General features: G+C 34.0%; 1 protein-coding gene across 1 annotated transcript; it reads right to left on the bottom strand.

Annotated features, from left to right (window-relative positions):
• Nucleotides 1–106: 106 nt before the first annotated feature.
• LOC108219056 (E3 UFM1-protein ligase 1 homolog) lies at nucleotides 107–13,033 on the bottom strand. The gene is made up of 20 exons (XM_017392304.2): nucleotides 12,741–13,033; nucleotides 12,261–12,572; nucleotides 11,465–11,731; nucleotides 11,313–11,360; nucleotides 9,356–9,421; nucleotides 9,121–9,224; nucleotides 8,745–8,838; nucleotides 8,583–8,639; nucleotides 6,866–7,313; nucleotides 6,624–6,778; nucleotides 5,869–5,934; nucleotides 5,716–5,784; nucleotides 5,527–5,619; nucleotides 5,376–5,441; nucleotides 4,622–4,668; nucleotides 4,483–4,546; nucleotides 3,257–3,334; nucleotides 3,108–3,170; nucleotides 2,212–2,304; nucleotides 107–510 (listed from the first exon to the last, which is right to left on the bottom strand). Exons 1-20 carry the CDS (start codon nucleotides 12,912–12,914, stop codon nucleotides 409–411), a joined length of 2,466 nt encoding a protein of 821 aa, XP_017247793.1. The 5' UTR covers nucleotides 12,915–13,033; the 3' UTR covers nucleotides 107–408.
• Nucleotides 13,034–20,619: the final 7,586 nt, after the last annotated feature.

The following is a 20,619-nucleotide window of genomic DNA, read 5'->3' as shown; positions in this document are numbered from 1 at the left end:
CAAAATAGAAAGTATTCAACACTAGCCATTCTACTGCTTTCAAAAATAGAAGTGCCACTGAAATGAAAAAAATTATAATAAAGCCAACAAACTGCAAAATATAATAGGTAACCAAAGTGCAGTTTACTTCTATTGAAATACAAAAAATATCATGAACTGTATTATATTAACATCTAATTTAGTTATCGACATAATTCCAATCTTCCAATGCAATGGAGAACAGCTCACAATTGTATAATTAACATTAGAGCTTGGTGGCGGGTATATGAATCTATTAATTTGCCATCCCGAGTGTAGTGCAAACTACTGAGGTGGGTACACAAAATCTGCCTAGGCTATACCAATGAAAACTACGTAAAGAAAGACCAAATTTATGATTTGAATGTTATAAGATCTGGAAATGTAAGATCAAGCTTGCGAGGTGCCTAAGACCAAGCCCTTCAATGCTGACATTAAACTCTCCAGTAACTCCCTTTTGCTCAAAATACGGTCAGACGAACAGTCTTCTTCCTGCCAAGTTAGGAAAACAATGATAACAGTTCTAGGCAACATACAACAAGATGTTTTTATGTCCTTCAGTTTTCCTTGTATGCTTCTTGAGAGTTTGATTTAAAAAACTTGTGAACAAGCAGTGCTTGATCTGACAACAGCATTATATTATAAATTATCAAAGCATATTGTCAATTAGAATGCTTAATCTGAAAACTAGATTGTATGGCATTCTAAATATATATTGAAATGAAATTAGAATGACCATTTTGTCAATTTCTTAGGTGCAGATCTAGCTTTCAGTTGAATAGGGCATTGTACATCTTACTTCCACCAGACTATGCAAGTAATGAAGCCATTTTACATGACTAAGAACAACCGTAAAACAAATAATTCTGTTCATTAAAAAGACCAAACTGTCCTCGTAAAGAGGATTAAGCTTAGGGATTAAAAACCTGGAAGCTATAAAAATAAGGAAAGCTAGCATTTTTGTTGTAATAAGGCCATGTGAAGGATATTGCCCAGGGACAGAATATTTAGTGTTAGCAATAGCCTGGCAGAGGAGACATTCAGGTTCTAATAAACGAGGGGTTTATCCTATTATTCTCTACAAATAAAGATTAACTGGATACCTAAATCTTAAGACAGCATATATTTTCAAAACAAATCCATTCTCGAATTCCAGAAACTAGGTTTTCACCGAATTATTAGACAAATCTAAAATCAATACTACACTCTATATAGAAATGGACACGGGTGCAAGGGCTTGGGAAGTAAGCTTGACACAAGAAAAGTTCATGTAAATCAATTCACCACACATTTTTTTTAAGGTCTACTAAGAAATAAATAGTATACTATTGCTTATGTGCCAAATTCATAAAATATAAAAAAAGGATATTAAGAAGCACAAAGTCATTAATGGGTCTTGCACTCTATGAACAAGTTGTCTAGAGCCCTATATATTCTGTGTCAAGTTCCAGTATGAAGGTCCGACACAGATCCCATACCGAGCTTCACGTCATGTCGACACAAATACTAGGATAAAACAAAGAATCTAGGTAACACTAAATAATTAAACACATATATAAAGAGAAAATGTTAGTCTAGAGTTTGCATTCAGCAAAACCAGAAGTAGATATACAACAAACTTTTCAAAAAATTAAGAAAAATTGCATTTACATGTTAAGAAAATAGCGCAAAAGCACTAAATCTCAATTTGGCTGTTATGACTGGAATGAGATATTATGAAAAAACAAATTAAGGGAGAAGGTGTATCCAAGAGGGAAGACTGAAAAAAAATTGAATTTCCAATATATGTACATGAGGTATGTGAAGAAAATGAATTGGACGATTCTGTGGCCATCAGTTCATGTTATAATTATTATTCTACTTTGTAGACCAAAGTTATGGCGCCTGAATGGTTTCTTCAAGTTACAAGTTATGGTAGTCAATGAACCATTAAGTTGCAGAACACATATCGTAAGCCAAAAACAAGGCAGCAAGATTAATTTTTTCCAATTTCTGGTTGCCACAAACAAGAAAACACTGAAACCGAAAAAAGGCATTAAATTTCTTATTGCAACACCAAGAATCTCATCAAACCAAATATGCCTTCAAAATTAAGCTTGGTGATCTAGTAAAAGACCGAGGTAATAAATACTCCTAACCGAAAGCTGGAATCATTTAACAGCAAATAAATATAGCATGTAAATACTAATTTACCTCAGCAGTCCCCGCAGATATTAGCGCTAGAAGGCTCACCGTAGCGCTATGGTAATCCACTAAAATCTTGTGCTCTGACTTTCCCAATTTATCCTGGAATATGGGATAATATGTATAAAGAATAACACAGTCATTAAACTTAACAATCATGCTATAGACTAGCAATATACGCTCAGGTGCTCACTCCTGAGTAGTCCTTGAACATTTAAAGTTTTTTTTTTTAATTTCTTTTTTTAACAAAGGCCAGCCATAGTCCTTGTAAAGATATCACTTGTTGACCAAGATCTAATCTTCCCCATACACAGAAGACAGGACTGTATAAGACTCTGAAAATCAGATTCAGTTAATATTTGGGCTTTCCAAATTTACTGCATCGTCCCATGTAGATTTCCTCAGACTTTTTCCATTTCTCGAAAGAAAAATGTATTGGATAACCCAAGACATAAGAAACAGAAACTTCTTTGTTTGGGTCAAAATTTATTAGCAATTTACTAACACTACATTCGTCTAGGGTCAATATAGAGGATACTACAATACAACTTCTGACTGTAGAAGAAGCAGAAATCGTAATGCTGACAGAACATATGAATGCTGATAACACTACTGAGCAGTTTTTGACAGGCACGTACGTAATCCCTTTAGAATGAAGGCCATATCCAGTTCACAATATTACAGTACAAAAGAATCTCCGGTTGCTTCATATATCCAAATGACTGTGCAGATTGTAATGCATTTCCCAAATGTATGGTTAAAATTCTTTACACAGCCCCACAACTTTCTCCAAGATGATTTATACGAACTGTTTATATTGACAAACAATTGTACGACTTGCTCTATACATCAAATTTCCAGAGCATAAATAAATAACAGAGAATTAAAGAGTTCTGGTAATTTACCTTCAACCGAGATACCGCAACGGAAATGGCCCTCCCAGGAGCTTGAAGAGCTCTACCATGAACCTATTAAAAAAATGAAATAATAATATGCTACTCCATCAAAGCTGGTACAGCAGATAACTAGCATAAAAAGGAATTAAAAAATTCACCTGTATATAAAGTAGAGAAACGACTTTGGGCAGAAGAGCAACAGGATCAGTTTCAGCAGCTACTTGCGACACCAACTCCTGCATATAATATAAGAGATGAGAGGCTTCACATATGAAGACAAACTTATGGTGTATAATTCAAATCATTATCAAAACTGGAAGAATCCCTACAACATTCTCCACCTATTCCATATATACTAGCTTATTCTCATGTATCACACAGATCATTTATTAATCTATATTATTAAATATGTTTTAGTATTTCTATAATTAATTCGTATTAATAGTACCGAAGTTCATAGTTTATATACAAAGTATATTAGTATAATCTATTTCACTTTCTCCATACATGGTAAAAACTACCTTTTTAGATTTAACTTCTTACTGCATGTTTAGCTGGTACGATATTTGATTGGTTAAAATATACATACTGTATTATATAAATTTAATTGTTAATATTAAAATTCTATATATTTTATTTTACTAGGTGGAAATCTGGGTGAAAGCCCGTAACATCTACTTTTCAATGACAAGTGACCAAAATAACAGTCGTTGGAGAATCTGCCTTAATTACGGAAAAAAATATGAATTCAGAGAATGTGTTGACATGGATGCATATATAGTAATTGCTTAGATGAAGTTATATGCACTTCGATTCTTAACTGACTAAAAAAGACATTATATCAAATATCATACTTAATACGTAAGTGTTCTAAACATTTTATACTATTAAGTTTCTTTACTTAATAACAAATTTAACTAATATAGATGTTTCCAGTGACCGATATAGAAACTTTATATACAATCCCTCTAACACTTACCATATATATGTTACAATATACCACAAATTGGTGCTAAGAGAAGGTTGTACCCGTGTGAAAAGGGGAAAGAGTGTATTACAAGTACCAGGGTGTTGACAGGGTAAGATAAAAAAGACTTGACCTCTAGAAAACTACAACTAGGGTCAAGTAAACCCTTTTAAACTGGAACAAATTTGTAAACTGAAGATTTTAAAACACTGAAGTGAGCCCAACTTTTGGCAGTTGGTAAGACCTGTTATAAATAGCCACGGTGAACTACTTCATATCGTTACATTCAGTCCCCAGGACCATATCCATGTCAAGTTTCTTTTGTAATTCAAAAACATAAATTTTTGGATACAAAACAATCGATATATAGAAGCACCAAAACATCTAGATATCACCAAATGCTGAAATGAAACATACCTTGCGGTAAGAATGAAGAAGAGTTCTTTCCAATTTCTTATCAAGCTTTTTCAAAGATATACCACTGAATAAACCAAGGCAGTATTATTAAGTATTCAACACAAAAATAGAAGTAGTTATAAGATAATCAATCACACACCTCTCTTCTGCCATATCCCTAAGAGAGGCTAAAAAGTTTTCCACGCTCTGTCATGCAAAAGCAACAACATGTAAAGCCTTTATCAGAACAAATACAAAGTTTTCCATTGTATCATACTCCCTCCTTCCCCCTCAATTTTTACATTGGGTGACGGGGGCTCGGCATGCATTTTAATGCTATTATAAAACATAGTTTGATAAATTATTTTGAACTTCTTTTTCTTCTGAATAGAAATATAATATCTAAATTTTATAATAAACTTATGCAAAAAAAGTGTAAAGAAATGAGAGGGTCGGAGAAGGTATAAAACAAATATAATATTATGTATAACATTGGAAGACCTGAGAGGACAATAAGTGATTAAATGAATGTGTTAGAAGTGGCATGAATAATATTCTACGACTAGCAATTCAGTATTTTATATTTATAAAAAGAAGCTGTTCAGTTATCAGAACAGAATTGAACATGTTCAGTTATCAGAACAAAATTGTTAAAACATATCAGAGCCTTGATTTAGTAGAAGACATGAAATGCTTGAGGACACCTTCAAAAGAACAGAAACATAGATTTATAAGTTGGACAATATTTCACAGAATGCTGCATTCATAAATATAGCAGAACACTAGCACAGAATGAGAAAACTAATGCGTTATTGTCTTGTGTCATTTCCATTTCATTTTCAGGGAAGGGGGTTGGTGATGATGTAATTAATTATAAGCTTTTGAGTTTTGACCAAAAAATAATAATCACTTGCCTTCCCTTCTAAAGCTTCAACTAGTGCAGTAGCTTTAACAGAAAGAGATCCAGGCAAATTCTTTGCCTACAGAAAAGAAAGAAAAGGATGAATAGATATCATAGCTACACAGTACCTTCATGATATTATAATATGAGAGAAAAAGTCATACAAGAGCAAGTCTTTCTGCAGAGCTACATGAAATAGATTCAGGATTTTGAAATTCCTCAACGTCAACTCCATTTTTCATTTTACTGTACACATCCTGTAATTGAAAGATTGCTACACTTAGGCACACATTACATAGACAAGACATCAAAATTTAGTCAGGGGACTAGAAGAAAGTGTCGAGAGCTGTCACCAAGTTCTTTAAGAGAGTGTCCACCATAGGGGTCGCTGTGCTTCTCAGCAAATGTTTATGTAAGATAACCTGATCCATTAGAAGAAACACTTCATTTATATGCTTTATCAACGGACAGAAACTAAAATTCAGAGTGTTAAGCCAGAAGCATACTGAGGTTGATGGGTCATCTTCAAACAACTCTAGTGCCTTTTCATACAACTGCATATTTAAGGAAGACTGCAGAAAACAGAAACCGAAACGTGAGAAGTATTTATAGTTACTATATACCAAGTAGTACATGAATAATTACCTAAAGATAAGTGTTAGGAAAGACCCTTTCAAGAAACAAAGCATATTTATTTCAGATTTAAATATTTGAGATTGGTTTTCCTAAAATCCAATTCTCTTATATGAAGATATAAAAGACGTCGAAATTATAGACTTTAAACAGAAAGAAAGTACACTTCTATTGAGAAGATAATATATATCAACCAATTCCTGTACCAAACTCCAGACTGGCCATCTAATTCAGAACTCCAATGCATACTAGACACTGCTTTAGATTATAATCGAAATTTGAATTTTAAAGTCCCCACTCGGCCACTCCCAAACTACAAATTAGGAATTTCCCATTAAATTGAAAATTTTACGTTGATTTTAATTTTACGTATTATTTGTAAATCATATTTGTCACGTATTTGTAATTATGAACTTATAAATTAGCTTCTATGTGTAAACAATGTGTTTATGGATATATGAGAAAAAATGTATTATATCAAGCTCTGCTTGAGACACTTTACATACATCTTCAACAGACCGCATCTCATAAAAATTTCCAACACACAGAAATTCCCATCCTAAGGCGTAGGCCAATTTCCAGTCACACACATATTTACATATAAATCAAACACTGGACCTGTGCATACCTCATCAAGTTTTTTTTGTAAACTGTCCAATATGTGCTTCATCCGTTGTGTATTGTCTGTAAACACCGCCTTTCTTCTCTCTTTCCATGAATTGAGGAGCATGGGTCTCAAATGATGCGCTAGAGATGAAAGAACTATTTCCTGATCACCAATTCCTACAAAAAAATAATTCTGTTCGTCAGATCCGGATACTAAGCAGCCTCCCGACCATTTAAACAAAAACAGCAGAAAAGACAATGCACCTTGCTCCTCAAATTCAGGTACTAGCTTGTTAATCCTCTGAATCAGCAACTTCTCTGGAAAAATATTGACCGTGTCCTCAGGCAACTTGTCCACACTTTTCTTTCCCCCAGGCTTTAGATCTGAAACTTGGGCAGCCATCGCCTTGCCTTTTTTCTGATTCCTCTTAGATTTACTAGGAACAGATTCTTGGTTGTCTGTACTGTTTTCAGCTGCTCCAGTCTTTGCATTACCTGAAGATTTTCCCCTTTTCTTCTTCGATCCTACCTCCGATGTATGTTTGCTATTAACAATCTCAGCTTCAGTTTCATTTGATTCAGTCAGATTACTGCTTAGACCCTTACGGACTTTAGAGTCAATAGAGGCATCCAAACTGTCAGGAGCCTGTGTCCCGTATACCCCTGAAAGACTTGATGTTTGTGATTCCTTATCCAAGCTTTCAAAGAGATTCTGGTAAGAAAGTAGAAAAGCAATAGACTCACTCCACAAGAATCTAAACTTGAATAGAAGTATAGACCATAAAACTAGTCATTCTTGAGTTGATATTCAATACTAATATCCAAGATCCAGAACGGCGAATTAGTTTACAGTATGAATATATCACTTTTCTATTATAAAATTGCAATGTATTGAACTGCGACTTATATATAATTAATAAAGGAACCTCTGATGATAACGGGAGAAAGTCACATATACCAATAATAGAAGGGCCTAAAAGGTCCAGCTATTAAAGCACTTTTTTTGCAAGTTATAATTAACTGTTATAAATTTAAAACAGGCAATGATATTGTGCATACTAAATTTAAGCATGTCAGATTCAATATTAATTTTGAATTTTTAAGGTTTTGATCTAAGAAGTAACTGGTATGAGCTATGACTTCCTCTTTATTAAAAGATACAAGAAAATATACAGGATGCTTGATTATATTTGCAGTCTGGATGGTGTGGCAGTTAAAAACATGGCTACAATCATGTTAAAAGAAATATTAACAACTTATCAAGCCTAGTCTGTGTCTTACATTCTACTATTCATTTTACTATATATACGAATAAACTGTTAGTTTAATAATCCTTAAGGTGGTCTGTCTGACTCTGTTTATGCTTAATATTCAGAAAAGAATTATAGATGGATCTCCCACATAATTAGGGTGGCAATTTTGGATGATGGGTTGGGTTGAAAATTTCAACCCGAACCCGACCTGTCCAGTTGCTGATCAACCCGGATTGACCCAAAATTTCATTAAAATTAATTATTTTTATTATATAAAATAATATTTTATTATAATATAATATATATATAATAATTTAATGAGATTATAAGTGGATAAATTTGTTTAAATAATATATAAATATAAGACTAATGTATGTAATTTTCTAATAAAAATTTATATATTACACATAGTATATTATATATATATAAAAATTCGGGTCGGGTTTCAGTACACTCAACCCGACCCCGACCCAAGTTTTTTGGGTAAAAAATTACCCAGCCTGAACCAGACCCGAAATATAAAAACCTCGACCCTAATTCGTACTTTTTTGAGTGGGGTTCATGTCGGGTTTTGGGTTGTGTCCGTTTTTGCCACCCCTACATAATTATAAAGAAGCCATCAACTTTGGGCCAACCATTCTCCTAGAATTTTAGAACACAATCCTTCCAGCACATGAGAATCTTATACGCAACCCGATATATTCGGACGAGGATGGTAAAGGATCTACCTTGACGAATCCGTTGCTGAACACATATGAATCCCCCAATACGTGTGCTTCATTGGACTGAGAGAAAAACAGATATATAAATTTCCAAGTATATTGTTGTAGATAGTAAGTGCAAAATTTGAGACAAACCATTCAGAGAAAATTGTTCGGCAAAAAAACTACCTTAAGGGCCCCCTGAATGGATGGACAAAGAGATAAAATCTTAGAAGCATCTTGGGAGGCAAATGCTGCTGGTAACACTGTAAGTGTGTCTATCCTGCAACAATTCAATAATTGTTTTAATACAATGAAACAAATATAAATTATAAATGAACTTTGCCTTCAGCTCAGAACACATATAGAGAGAAAAGGTCACATTTATTATTTATATATACGGTATTAGTAAACACATGACAGGGATGCAAATCCCAAGAACGGTCAAATTGGTTTTTCAATATTTATTGAAAATAACTTACAAAGAACATGACATCATATCAATATCATATGCAACAAGCCACTGAAATATCAGTAGAATGAAAAATAAAATTAGGGCTCTTACCAGCTACCACGTTCTATTGCATCCTCTACAGCAGCATCCAAGATATCAACCATTGATGGGTGAACAAATACTGTCACTAAGGGTATACCTTCAGGATATCTGGCCTAAATAGGTAAATATTTACTTATTTGATCAGTAAAAAGTAGAGAAAATTCAATAAAAAAGAACTCACTTCCTTAGGCTACGACAGAAACACATCATATGCATATAGCATACATCTGAATCATTAGGATACCTGCAGAAACTGTATGGCTGACGGAATTCCTAATTTATTTAGAGCTTCATAGCTGATAAAAGAATTCTGCACAGCGAAGGAAACCAAATAAAGAATGAGGAACTTCATAATATGGATTATGAAATTAAAGTCTTATTCCGAATGTAGATATATACATATAATGTAAATCATACACAAGCACACACATATATATAGCCGAGGTATCACATTTATACTACACAACTGAAGGTTATGGTCAAAACGGGTCACAGCAAATCCATAAAGATGTAACATTCCAATGTCGGTGTGTCCATCTTAAAAAAATATTAGACACTACAAAGTTATTTTCTAACAGCTTTGATAATACCATGACCTTAAAAGTGCCGACAAAGATGTTTCCAATCTGCCTATTGTTAAATAATTACCAGCCAGAATCCAAGTTGTAATCATCTTGGCTGTAAATACCATCAGCAATTAGTTTCATTTTTTTTTTTGGTTGGTCCCTTGAAAATTATATAGTAAATAAAGAACTTATATATAAACTGAGCAACATACTCATGTAGAGATGTAACTGCCTACTTCAGAATACAGTCAGTAAGTTTAGCATAGATCTGCACTGCAGTGCTTGAGCCTTATTGCCTTAATATAGCCCATATTGTAGATCTACCCACTGTCTTCACTGGAATGACAATATATCAAAACACTTTCTGAACTTCAGATACTTCTATGTAATCAAAGCACTGGACTGGACCCCAATCTGGCCTGCCTAACCACATACTTCTATATAGAGGATATAGCATCAGTAAAGACTTTTATCTGATTGCCAAAAAATATGAGCAAGAACAAAGGAACAGTCCATTATCCATCTATACTAAATGTCTTTCTAAACTATGTCTAATTTCAAAATGTAACTCGAATAATCAAATATGCATACTTCTAGAAGTACAAATATGGCTATAAAACTAAAAAAAAACTCCTTTATGCAAGTGTATTAATCGAAAGAAATATTTTTTAAAAATTAAACTAGTTCAAATTTGGACACAAGGGTAAACCTTAGAATTTTTCCAACAAAAACGACGACAACCAACATTTAAGCTTCAATGCTTCTCTTTACTCAGGAAAGCCCTCACTTTTGAAACCGTTGAAAAGTTTGAAGATACATCAGCAATTCTGTTGCTAAAACCATCGGCAATCTACACAGTCAAATACTTTCTTGTATAATAAAGAGAACATTGCCCTAAATTAAAACTTTAATATGGTTTGACCACACACTAATCGGGACAGGTTCGAGAGAAGAGCTTTGGACTATAACTAGGGAACAAATCTCACCAAACAAGTGGTACATGTGAGAATTTAGTGGAACAAGACAGATCAAATTCAATACACAAAACAAACAACCCCATCCCCCATAATTAAAAAAACGAAGGATTCCAGTTGCTACACTCGTGGAGATCCTTCCTCACAGGGCAGCATTCAGGGAAAAAACAAAAAGGAAACTTGCCCAGATACTTTCAGTAAAGGGGTTTAATCCAGTGACATAAAACACGATATTCCACATAGACAAGACCTTATACCTGGAAAATTCCAGGAAAAAACACACTTATATTTTGTTTGAAGATGACATCTGTATTTCTCTTTCTCATATTTATATTATTTAACCTATAGGCTTACAAAATATGGAACACTCTTTGAGAAATTTGAACCTACAGGCTTACAAAATTTACCATGTAACTTATATATACTGGATTAGAAACAATGAAAATCAAGATGATGAACCTGATTCCTTTCGCTCAAAACAAAACATAATAGTAGTAAAATAGCAGACAGGTTGACCATTAGAACAATTACCTACTTCTAAAATGAAATGCCAATATGAAAGGTCAGGGCAGTGTACATTAACTATTTTTAGACAAGTATATATGTAAATTTATATATTTTAAATCATTGCAATAGATCCAAATAAATAAGTGACTCCTACCTGTGAGAAGAAAGCATCTACAGAGTCTTTTTGAGCAGTTGCGAAGACCTGCGATATTAAAGGTCACAATGAACAAAGTTACTGAAAAGAAAATTTAATGAGTAAATTAACTTGAAGTTCCATTACAAAGATAAAAGAATTGATTCACATACTGTGGGTGTCCAGTGAACTCCTGCACGAAGTGATCCAAGAATCTCACCTTCCTTCACCAATCCATTAAACAGTGACTGGAAAAATGACCCATCAACAGCTACGCCACTAGCTCCATCCATCTCTTGCAGCAGAAGCTGCAATGAGCTCCACAAAGCTGACAGATTCGTGGGAACAGTAACACCCCTCGCAGCACCACGTACCATAGCATTAACACGGTCAACATATGCTGGGGTATACAACTGCCCACCTTCAAGTCTACCTTTGACCTAAGGTATTTAAAAGTTCACACTAATGTAAACAATTGAAACGAATATATACATTTTTAGACAACACATTTACCAGAATAGACATATATACCAAGGAGTTGTTTGTCATGTTGGGTACGGAGGCATAAGTACGGAAAAAATGCTTATATATATCTACCTTTAAAGTAACTTTATACATATTACAACTAAAACGTAGAATGTCAAGGCTCTATTAAATCATATAAAACCGTAACCGAACTGGATCATAGTCCTCTTCTGATACTTTTAATACAAAATACTATATTCAGTGACTACACGTCAAGCATAATATATACGTAAACTTTTTAAATCGCCTCTTAAATTACAAATGCATTTGCCAAATATAGAAAAATTCAGATAAGTCCCTACATTTCTATCTCTCAACAAATTGGACAAAAAATCATTAAATTAACAGCATACAGAACAAACCGATAAACAAATGTAAAATAAAAATAACCGACAAACAAAAGTAAAATCATAATAACCGACAAACAATGCAAAATCTAATTACCAAATCTCCAAGACGAGGCTCCAAAACAGTAACAAGCAATTCCGAACCAACTTGATACTGAGCAGCAAGCTCCGCCAACGCAATCTGACTGCACTCCTGTAAACGCTCATTTATCTCCTCCGCAACAGTGTCCCAGTAAAAACTCGCTATAATCTCGCCATTAATCAACATAAGCGCCGAATCACTCGATACAATATTCTGAGCTTGTTTCTCCACATGATACAAATCAACTCCAGTTTTATCCGACAAATCAATCAACGAAACTCGGCCTAATCTCTTTATCTCAACCTCAATTTCATGCCTCAATTGCTCCTGTCACATTTCGCATTATCGAGATTATTAATTCATCGAGAATATCACATATAAATATAGTTTGTTACACACTAACAAAAAGTAACAAGTCCATGTCATGTTATCGAGATTACTAATTATAAATTTATCGAGAAGACGAATAATTTATCGAAAGGGGGAGGAGAGTACGGGAGTGATGTATTCTTTGCCAGAGGCGGTGTGGAGGAGATCGAAATCGATGATTTTAAGTTGCTGGAGCTTTTGGACCAATTCGACGACGTTTCGATCGGATAAGCGGACGCTTGATTTTGCTTGCTGTGCGAATTCGAATTGTTTTTGTAGTTCTAACAACTCAGCATCCATTGTATTGTGTAACAGAAATGAGGAATAGAGTGTGTTTGTGTGTGTGTTTGAGAAGCGAATGAGAATACACTGACAGTTGAAGAACGATCAAGGAGTCAACTTGGGTCTTGATTTTGGTTATTGGGCTTTGGTTCGGGGTGCATCAGAGATGTTAAGTAATTGGGCGCTGCGGTATATTTGGTCCACAAAGTCCGATTTCATATGAACCTCGTCCCAAAAATAATCAATTTATTGTTCTCCCTTCGTCCCAATAAAAGACGTCTAATTATTTTTTACACGCTGTTTAAGAAAAATAAAAAAAATTCAAATTTTTTATAAAATCAATAATTATCCAATCATAATCTATCTCCTATTCAACATATTCAAGACTGATTGCTGGGAGTAGTCTTAATGGATTATCACGTTTCTTTAAGTCATTAATTAAAAACTTGCCTCCATCTTCTGTTCAACCAAAATTTCCCTCCGTCTGGAAAAAGTCTGCCAATTTTTCCCTCCAATATTTTGTGCTCTTATTTGAATTTCATTATATATATATATATATACACACACACGTAAATACACTATATACTTCAACCCACCATGCTAACCTTTACTTGCAAAAAATGAAAAACCTAATTCCAGAAGAGAGACAAGAAATATTTCAGTTGTTGTTAAAGAACAGCAAATATGGGAAACTTAGTTATGGTTCTATGGAAGATGTGTCGTCTAAGTTTTGAAAATCAAAAAGAACCATACGAAGAATTTGGAAGCAGACAAAGGATGCACCACCTGAGAGTTTGATTGATGTATCTTCGCGCCGAAAAGGTCATTGATCTTAACCAGGTTCTACATATTCCTCTTCGAAGAAAAATAAATATTCGCTCATTGTCCGCGACCATGAATGTACCAAATCCACATTATATCAAAGAGTGGAAGATGGAGATTTGAGAGCTTACTCAAATCTTATAAAACCAATATTAACATATAGAAACAAGAAAGTGAGGTTACAATTCTGCTTGTCCAAAATAATTCAAGTTACGCATATTAATCAACCATCCTTTAATCTTATGTTTAATTGTGTACATGTGGACGAAAAATGGTTCCATTTATCCAAAGAATCAGAAAGATACTACCTTCTTCCTGGTGAGTCTAAAACAATAAGAACTTGTAAAAGTAAAAAATTCATTCCAAAGGTGATGTTCTTGACTGCGGTGGCTCGTCCAGGATTTGATGTATTAGGGAACGTAATATTTTTCAGGAAAAAATGGAAAATTTTCACTTGTTTTTGAAGAGGCGGCAAAAAGAAAGAGTAAGAATCGAGACGCGGGGACGTTAGAAACTAAACCTATTCCTCTATAACTAAAGATGTTTACAGAAGTTTTTTGATCGAAAAGATGGTGCCGGCAATTATGGAAAAGTGGTCAGCTTCTTCTTCAAGTGAACCTATATTTGTGCAACAAGATAATCCAAAATCGCACATATCTGTTGATGATATAGACAGGGGCGGACCTAGGATTCTAAACCTACTGGGGCTGGAGTTAAAAAAAATTCCACGAATTCAAAGAAGTGATAAACAAATAAACTAGAAAGCAAGTAATAACATACTAGTTTCAACGAAAAACAAAAGGAGATTTACTCACATCATTTGAGTCGTACTCGGCGATTCTTTTGAGCGTAAAATTCATCTATCACCTCATCTACATCAATGTTTTCAGCATACTCCTTCTCAATGTTGATAAGCATAGAGTCTCTCAAATATTCTTCCTCCATTTTATTTCGAAGATCAGTCTTCATTAATTTCATAACTGAAAAAGCCCTTTCTGAAGTTGCTGTGGAAACAGGGAGTGTCAACACAAGACATATCAATCTATAAATCAAACTGTAGTGCTCTGACTTTCCTGTATCAACCAGTCGTACCCATAACTTGAAAAGAGTAGACAAATCCTGAAACTTAGTATGATTAACCACATCAATCTTGTAGTGATCAAGTTGGAGTTTAAGATGGTAAATCTCTTATTGTCCAAAATCAGCAGGATAAAAGGTAGTAACAAGTGTACAAATATTCTCGATGTTAAACAACCTGAAATTGTTCTTCGGTTCCAAAGATGTACTTAGTCTCAAAAGCTGCACAACATCATCATTGAACCTGTAATGAAGCTCTTCCAATGGAAAATCAATTCCAGAATTAAATATATTATAATGACAATGATGCTCAACTGATATAATACCTCTTTGTCTCACAGAACGAATACCATGCATATAGCGAGCATTCATATCTGGTATGTCAATGTCATATTTTTCACACACCGACATGACATAATCCAAAAGAACATCAAAACATTCATCTCTCAAAGATTGTAACAATTCTTTTGTTGTTGCAACTAAATCCATGGCATTCAAAATATCAATTGATTTACTTTGTAAGGCTCGACAAAGCAAATCTGTAATGCCCATGATCTTATGCATCAGATGTAACCCAAATACAAAGTCAAATGATTTATGTGCCTTTAAAGAACCTCAGGCTTCTCCACGCATAGAATTCGAAGAAGTACTACAATTATTAATACTTTCCAACACAATAATTATTGAACCAAACTTATCAATCAAGCTACAAACACAATTAAAATGAGAACTCCACCTTATTGATCCTGATCATTGTAAATTCCCAATCTGATTAAGTCCCCGACTAGTCTCACATTCTCCACTAGCCATAGATTTGTCAACCTCCATGTCATGTGCAGTCTATAACTCCAATAAGCGTTTAAAAGAACCAGTAACTATATTCACAACATTAGACAACATTGAAAAGAATTCCCAAATAGAATCTTGTTTCTCAGCAGCCCCAACCAATGCTAGTTGTAAACGGTGAGCAAAACAATGTACATAATAAGCATATGGACAATCATTAAGAAACAAAGCTTGTAAACCATTAAATGCACCACGCATATTAATAGCACCATCGTATCCCTTACCTCTCATATTATGAATGCTTAAGTTATTCCGTGTGAGAACATCAGATATTTCTTTCATAAGAGTTGATGATGTTGTATCAGCCACATTAACAATATCAAATAACGCTCCCGAATAACACCGTGAACATTAACAAACCGAAGCACAATAGCCATTTGTTCTTTATGTGATACATCTATTGCTTCATCAACTAAAATACAGAACTTAGAATCTCCTATCTCATCACGGATTTTATTTCTTACTTAAGAAGCAAAAATATGCAAAATATCTTTTTGTTTTGGAGAAGTATATATGGCATTTTTTGTGCATTTTTCAAAACAACATTTGAGATATCAACCCTTAGTCTACCAAAAACTTTAATCATCTCAATAAGATTACCTCTGTTACGAGAAGTTGATGATTCATCATGACCCCGTAATGCACATGCTTGCAAAGTCAAGTATCGAACAGCCTGTATAGTAGCTCTCAAATGCAATCTATTCTTCTTTACCTCTTCCAAAGATTGACGATTTATGACTTTGTCAATATGCCTTGTAACATTCTTCAACCCTTCAAGAGAATTCACTGCCTTTCTATGTGGGGAATTTAAGCCTCCAATATGTATCAACAAAGGACATCTCTCATTATCATTAACTCTTTTCCAGTTCCTAAATCCATCAATAGTAAATGTATGTTGTGCATGTGTATCACTTTCAAATAAATAGCACGGAAAACAAAATATTGAATCTTTAGAAACTGTATACTCTAGCCAAGGCCATGAGTTGAACCAAGATGCTTGAAATCGACGACGTTGACTTTTATAACCAGTATGTGGATATCAATCATTGCATAGTTTAGGTTGAAATGCTCCCAGTTTAATGTATTCACGCCTAATGTCATCACGAACATTAGGTGGATACTTCCAAATTGGACAACGAAGACCTGGATCACGTTCAAGAAATGCAAGATCAATAGGATTAGTTGTAGCCGTACTAGTATCAGTAGCTGGGGCAGGAGCAATAGGACTAGCTGCAAATGTAGGAAGACTAGAAGTAGCTGTAGGAAGAGAACTAGAAGTAGCTGTAGGAGGAGCACTAGGACTCTAGGAGTAGCTGTAGGAGTAGAAAAATAGGATAACAACATTTTCCTCTTTAGATCTTGACTCCTGCAACAAGTAAAATTTAAATAAATTAAAGTTATTAATCAAACAATATTTTAGAATATTATTATAATCACTTTCATTCATTACTACTCCATCCATCGATTACTAGCAACTAAGAGCTTGTGTGTTACACCACTAAGATTATTAAATTTAATTTTCTCACATGGATTCCAGCCAAAAACTTGAAATATTATATTAGTCTTCCTTTTCGTTTCATGGGACTCACTGACTCGCACACGGCTTAAAATATTGAGGTCTTGGTTTTAGGACAACCAAAGAACACCAAACAATCAATATTCTAATGATCCTGATTAAAAGAAAATCCAGATTCATTATCCATATTTTAATTAATTACTCAACATTGTCTTTCATACTTAATTACAATAAGAATTTAAAAAAAAAAGAAAAGTTCAGCAATTTACGTTATAGTGAGTTGAGGTAGAGAGTTGAGGAGATAATTCAAGGAAAACAATCGCCGGATACCTAGCATTTTCACTTTGGGGCTTAAACTTTTCTTTTTTTTGTCTTGGACTCTGAATGCATGCACACGACCGGTATGTATGATTCTCTATTTTGTTTTCTTAATTAATTTGCAAAGCAGCGGTCCAGCGGAGCAATGTTTCTTGGCCCAATCTTTCTTTTTAGCCCAGTTTCTGTTATTTTGATTTATGTGGGCTGAGCCTAAACTAATATCTGCTTATTTTTTCTACCTGAGCTGGTTGATATTGGGCTATAAAATGTTAAGGGCGTTACTGGACTTTGACCTGGGCTGGAGTCAACCCTAGACCAGGCCATTGTCCGCTATTGGATATAGACTTTGCAGAGGCTGCTAAAAGAAACGGGTTTGACATAAGATTGACATGCCAACCACCTAATAGCCTGAACATGAACGTTCTTGATCTTGGTTTCTTTAAAACTATCCAGTCACTTCAACATCAAGAAGCTCCGAAAAATACAAGGAGTTGATAGTTGCAGTGCAAAAATCTTTTAAAGAAATTTCACCAAATAGCTTGAATTACAACAATGCATGATTGAAGTAGTGAAAGATTACGGTGGAAATAACTACAATGTGCCTCACATGAAAAAACATAGTCTTGACATGAATGGTGATCTTCCTGTTAGTCTGCAATATGATAGAATTATCGTAGAATAAACTGCACGTCATCTCCAAAATGAAAGTAATAGTGTTTAGATAAGAAGTTTACTTGTGTCTCATGTATTTTTCAGTATCTGAATGTTTATCTATGAAAGTTTAAATGGATCATATTTGTCATTTAGATATTCATTTACGTTGATATTTTTGTGTTTAGTTAGTGAATGGCTATAAATTGGTGGAGTAATATTTAATGTTATAATTTGACTTTTGACTGCTAATATAAAGAATGGGTAATATACCGAAGCATGTTCAATGAATGGTTGGAGTTTCAAAGCAAAATTAGTGTCAAAATTAGAATCAAGACATTTTAGTGGGATATACCAAAAAGGAAATTCGGACGTTTATTTTGGGACAGAGGGAGTACTTATTATTTTTAAACACTAATGTCACTATTACACCCACTACTTCTCAATTTTATACTCTTTTTTAATTAAATAAACACTATTATTCCCACTATTTTTCTCCACTCTCAAATCTATCATTAAATTTTGAGAGGTCCCACCACTTTACCCACTTTTCAATTAATTTTACTTTTTTTTTATTACTTTTTTCTTAATCTCCATGAAAATCAAACAAGCTCACATAAAATGAGAGGGAGGGAGTATATCAAACAGAAACCAAGTCAAATCCAAGTTGCTTTGGGGGTAGGGATGGGGATACACCCCGCTTAGCTCAACCCCAATACAGTCCCCGCCCCGTTCGGGTCGGGGATTCGTGGAATTTTTCGGGGTCAGGACGGGGAAGAGGGAAAGTCTTATAAAAAATTCGAGGATCGAGGCAGGTCGGGGATTTGTGTCCCTCCCGATCCCGATTGTATATATATGTAAATAATATATATTTATTTATATGATACTAAATAAATTTTATAATATTATTAAAATTAAAAAAATCTTTATTTTTATTAATCGATTATTATATTGTAATATAATATATTTATAATTTTAAAATTATCATTTATTTATATTATAAATCAGTTTAAATATGATTTGATGTTAAAAGTATGAAATGATATTATATTATAATTTTTTTTTATTAAAAACTAAAATTCCTCGAATCTTGGCGGAGATTCGAGACGGGGAGCAGGGAGAAAAAGAATCGTCATTTGAGGTTCGAGATAGGATCGGAGATGGAGATCGGATTCGGGGATAGGGCGGATAGCACTCCCCGCCCCCGCCCCTGAATTGCCCGGTGCCCATCCCTAGTTTGGGTATGACTTAATATTTTAATTTTTTTGATAAAATTTACTATAAAATATCAATAAATTATTTTTAGGAGTCACATTTTAAACTCCCAATTCGTAATTTATAATTTTAAACTTACCGAAACAGTATCTTTTAAGTCTTGAAATGATGCATGGTGTGTTATTGGTTTAACATATCAAAATAAATTCTGTGAAATTGGGGAGCATGGACTCTCCAACAGTCACTTGGAAAATTCACAAGGTATGTGTTCACTATAGCTCCGCTTTAGCATGCAAATTGGTGTGTATAAGGTGTTTGATAAGATGTCAATGTGTGCAAAATGCAGCATTTTGTCCATTTTTTTCAATCACTATACAAGTACTGGTTGCATGTCGCTAAAAGTTATATCTCGTTCTCGAATAGAATTACAATACAATTTTCCTGCTTGTCGCTTTAATGTGCATATGTTTGTTTGTATGTAAGCAGAGTGAGGGTGCTAAATCCAACTAGACATAATTTACTTGGACAAAATCCAAGATTTACACTAGAATGTGGCGTTACTAACTAAATATGATTATATGATCCGTTGATTGAAAATTTGTTCATTGAAGGTAAGTATTATCAAATTTTAGTTAATTTTAGTTCCATCCGAAATGATCATTTACTAATGTGAACATGACCCGAAATTCTAGATTCCTGTTCCACTCAAATTGAGAAATGATGATTTGCAAAGGATGATCAGTAGTGTGATTTCTTTGACTGCGAGGGACGGTTTGTATTAACATTATGGCAATTTGCTAGAGATTTATAATTGATTAGCAATGCAGTGGGAAGGGTATATACCGTATACACACTTTCTTTTTCTCTTCTATTCTTTTCTTAAATTCTTCACCTCATCGCATTTTCTTAAGCTGCTTTAGACGGGCCCTGTTTCAATATTCTATGCCAGCGTATACGATGCTTAAAGTCACAGTATATGTAATGTCATTGGTGCTTGTTTTCTCTTTGAACTTTACGACATATATTTTCATATTATCATATTCTAAAAAGATAAATGCATCTTGATGTAGTGCAGTTCTACTATGTGATAGAAGACTTGAAGTTGACTTAAAGATCACATAATATAGTAAAGTTCAGTTCATGCTCACCATCATCTGTGCAAATTCTGCTAAGAAACACTGTCCATGGATACGTCCAAAGAATTAGTTTTAATCTGGGCTCTGCCCGTACTCACTATACTTGCCATCATCATCCGTGTTGTTTACATTAAGAAGCACC

The sequence above is a fragment of the Daucus carota genome, chromosome 4 (genome assembly GCF_001625215.2).
Source record: "Daucus carota subsp. sativus chromosome 4, DH1 v3.0, whole genome shotgun sequence".
NCBI lineage: Eukaryota > Viridiplantae > Streptophyta > Magnoliopsida > Apiales > Apiaceae > Daucus > Daucus carota.
This window is presented reverse-complemented; position numbering and strand designations above follow the sequence as displayed.

Coding starts and splice junctions, on each gene's coding strand:
- LOC108219056 (XM_017392304.2), bottom strand. CDS start 12,914: ATGGATGCTGAGTTGTTAGAACTACAAAAACAATTCGAATTCGCACAG. Junction 12,573..12,740: donor GCAAAGAATACATCACTCCC/GTACTCTCCTCC, acceptor GAAATGTGACAG/GAGCAATTGAGGCATGAAAT. Junction 9,422..11,312: donor TAGATGCTTTCTTCTCACAG/GTAGGAGTCACT, acceptor TTCGCTGTGCAG/AATTCTTTTATCAGCTATGA.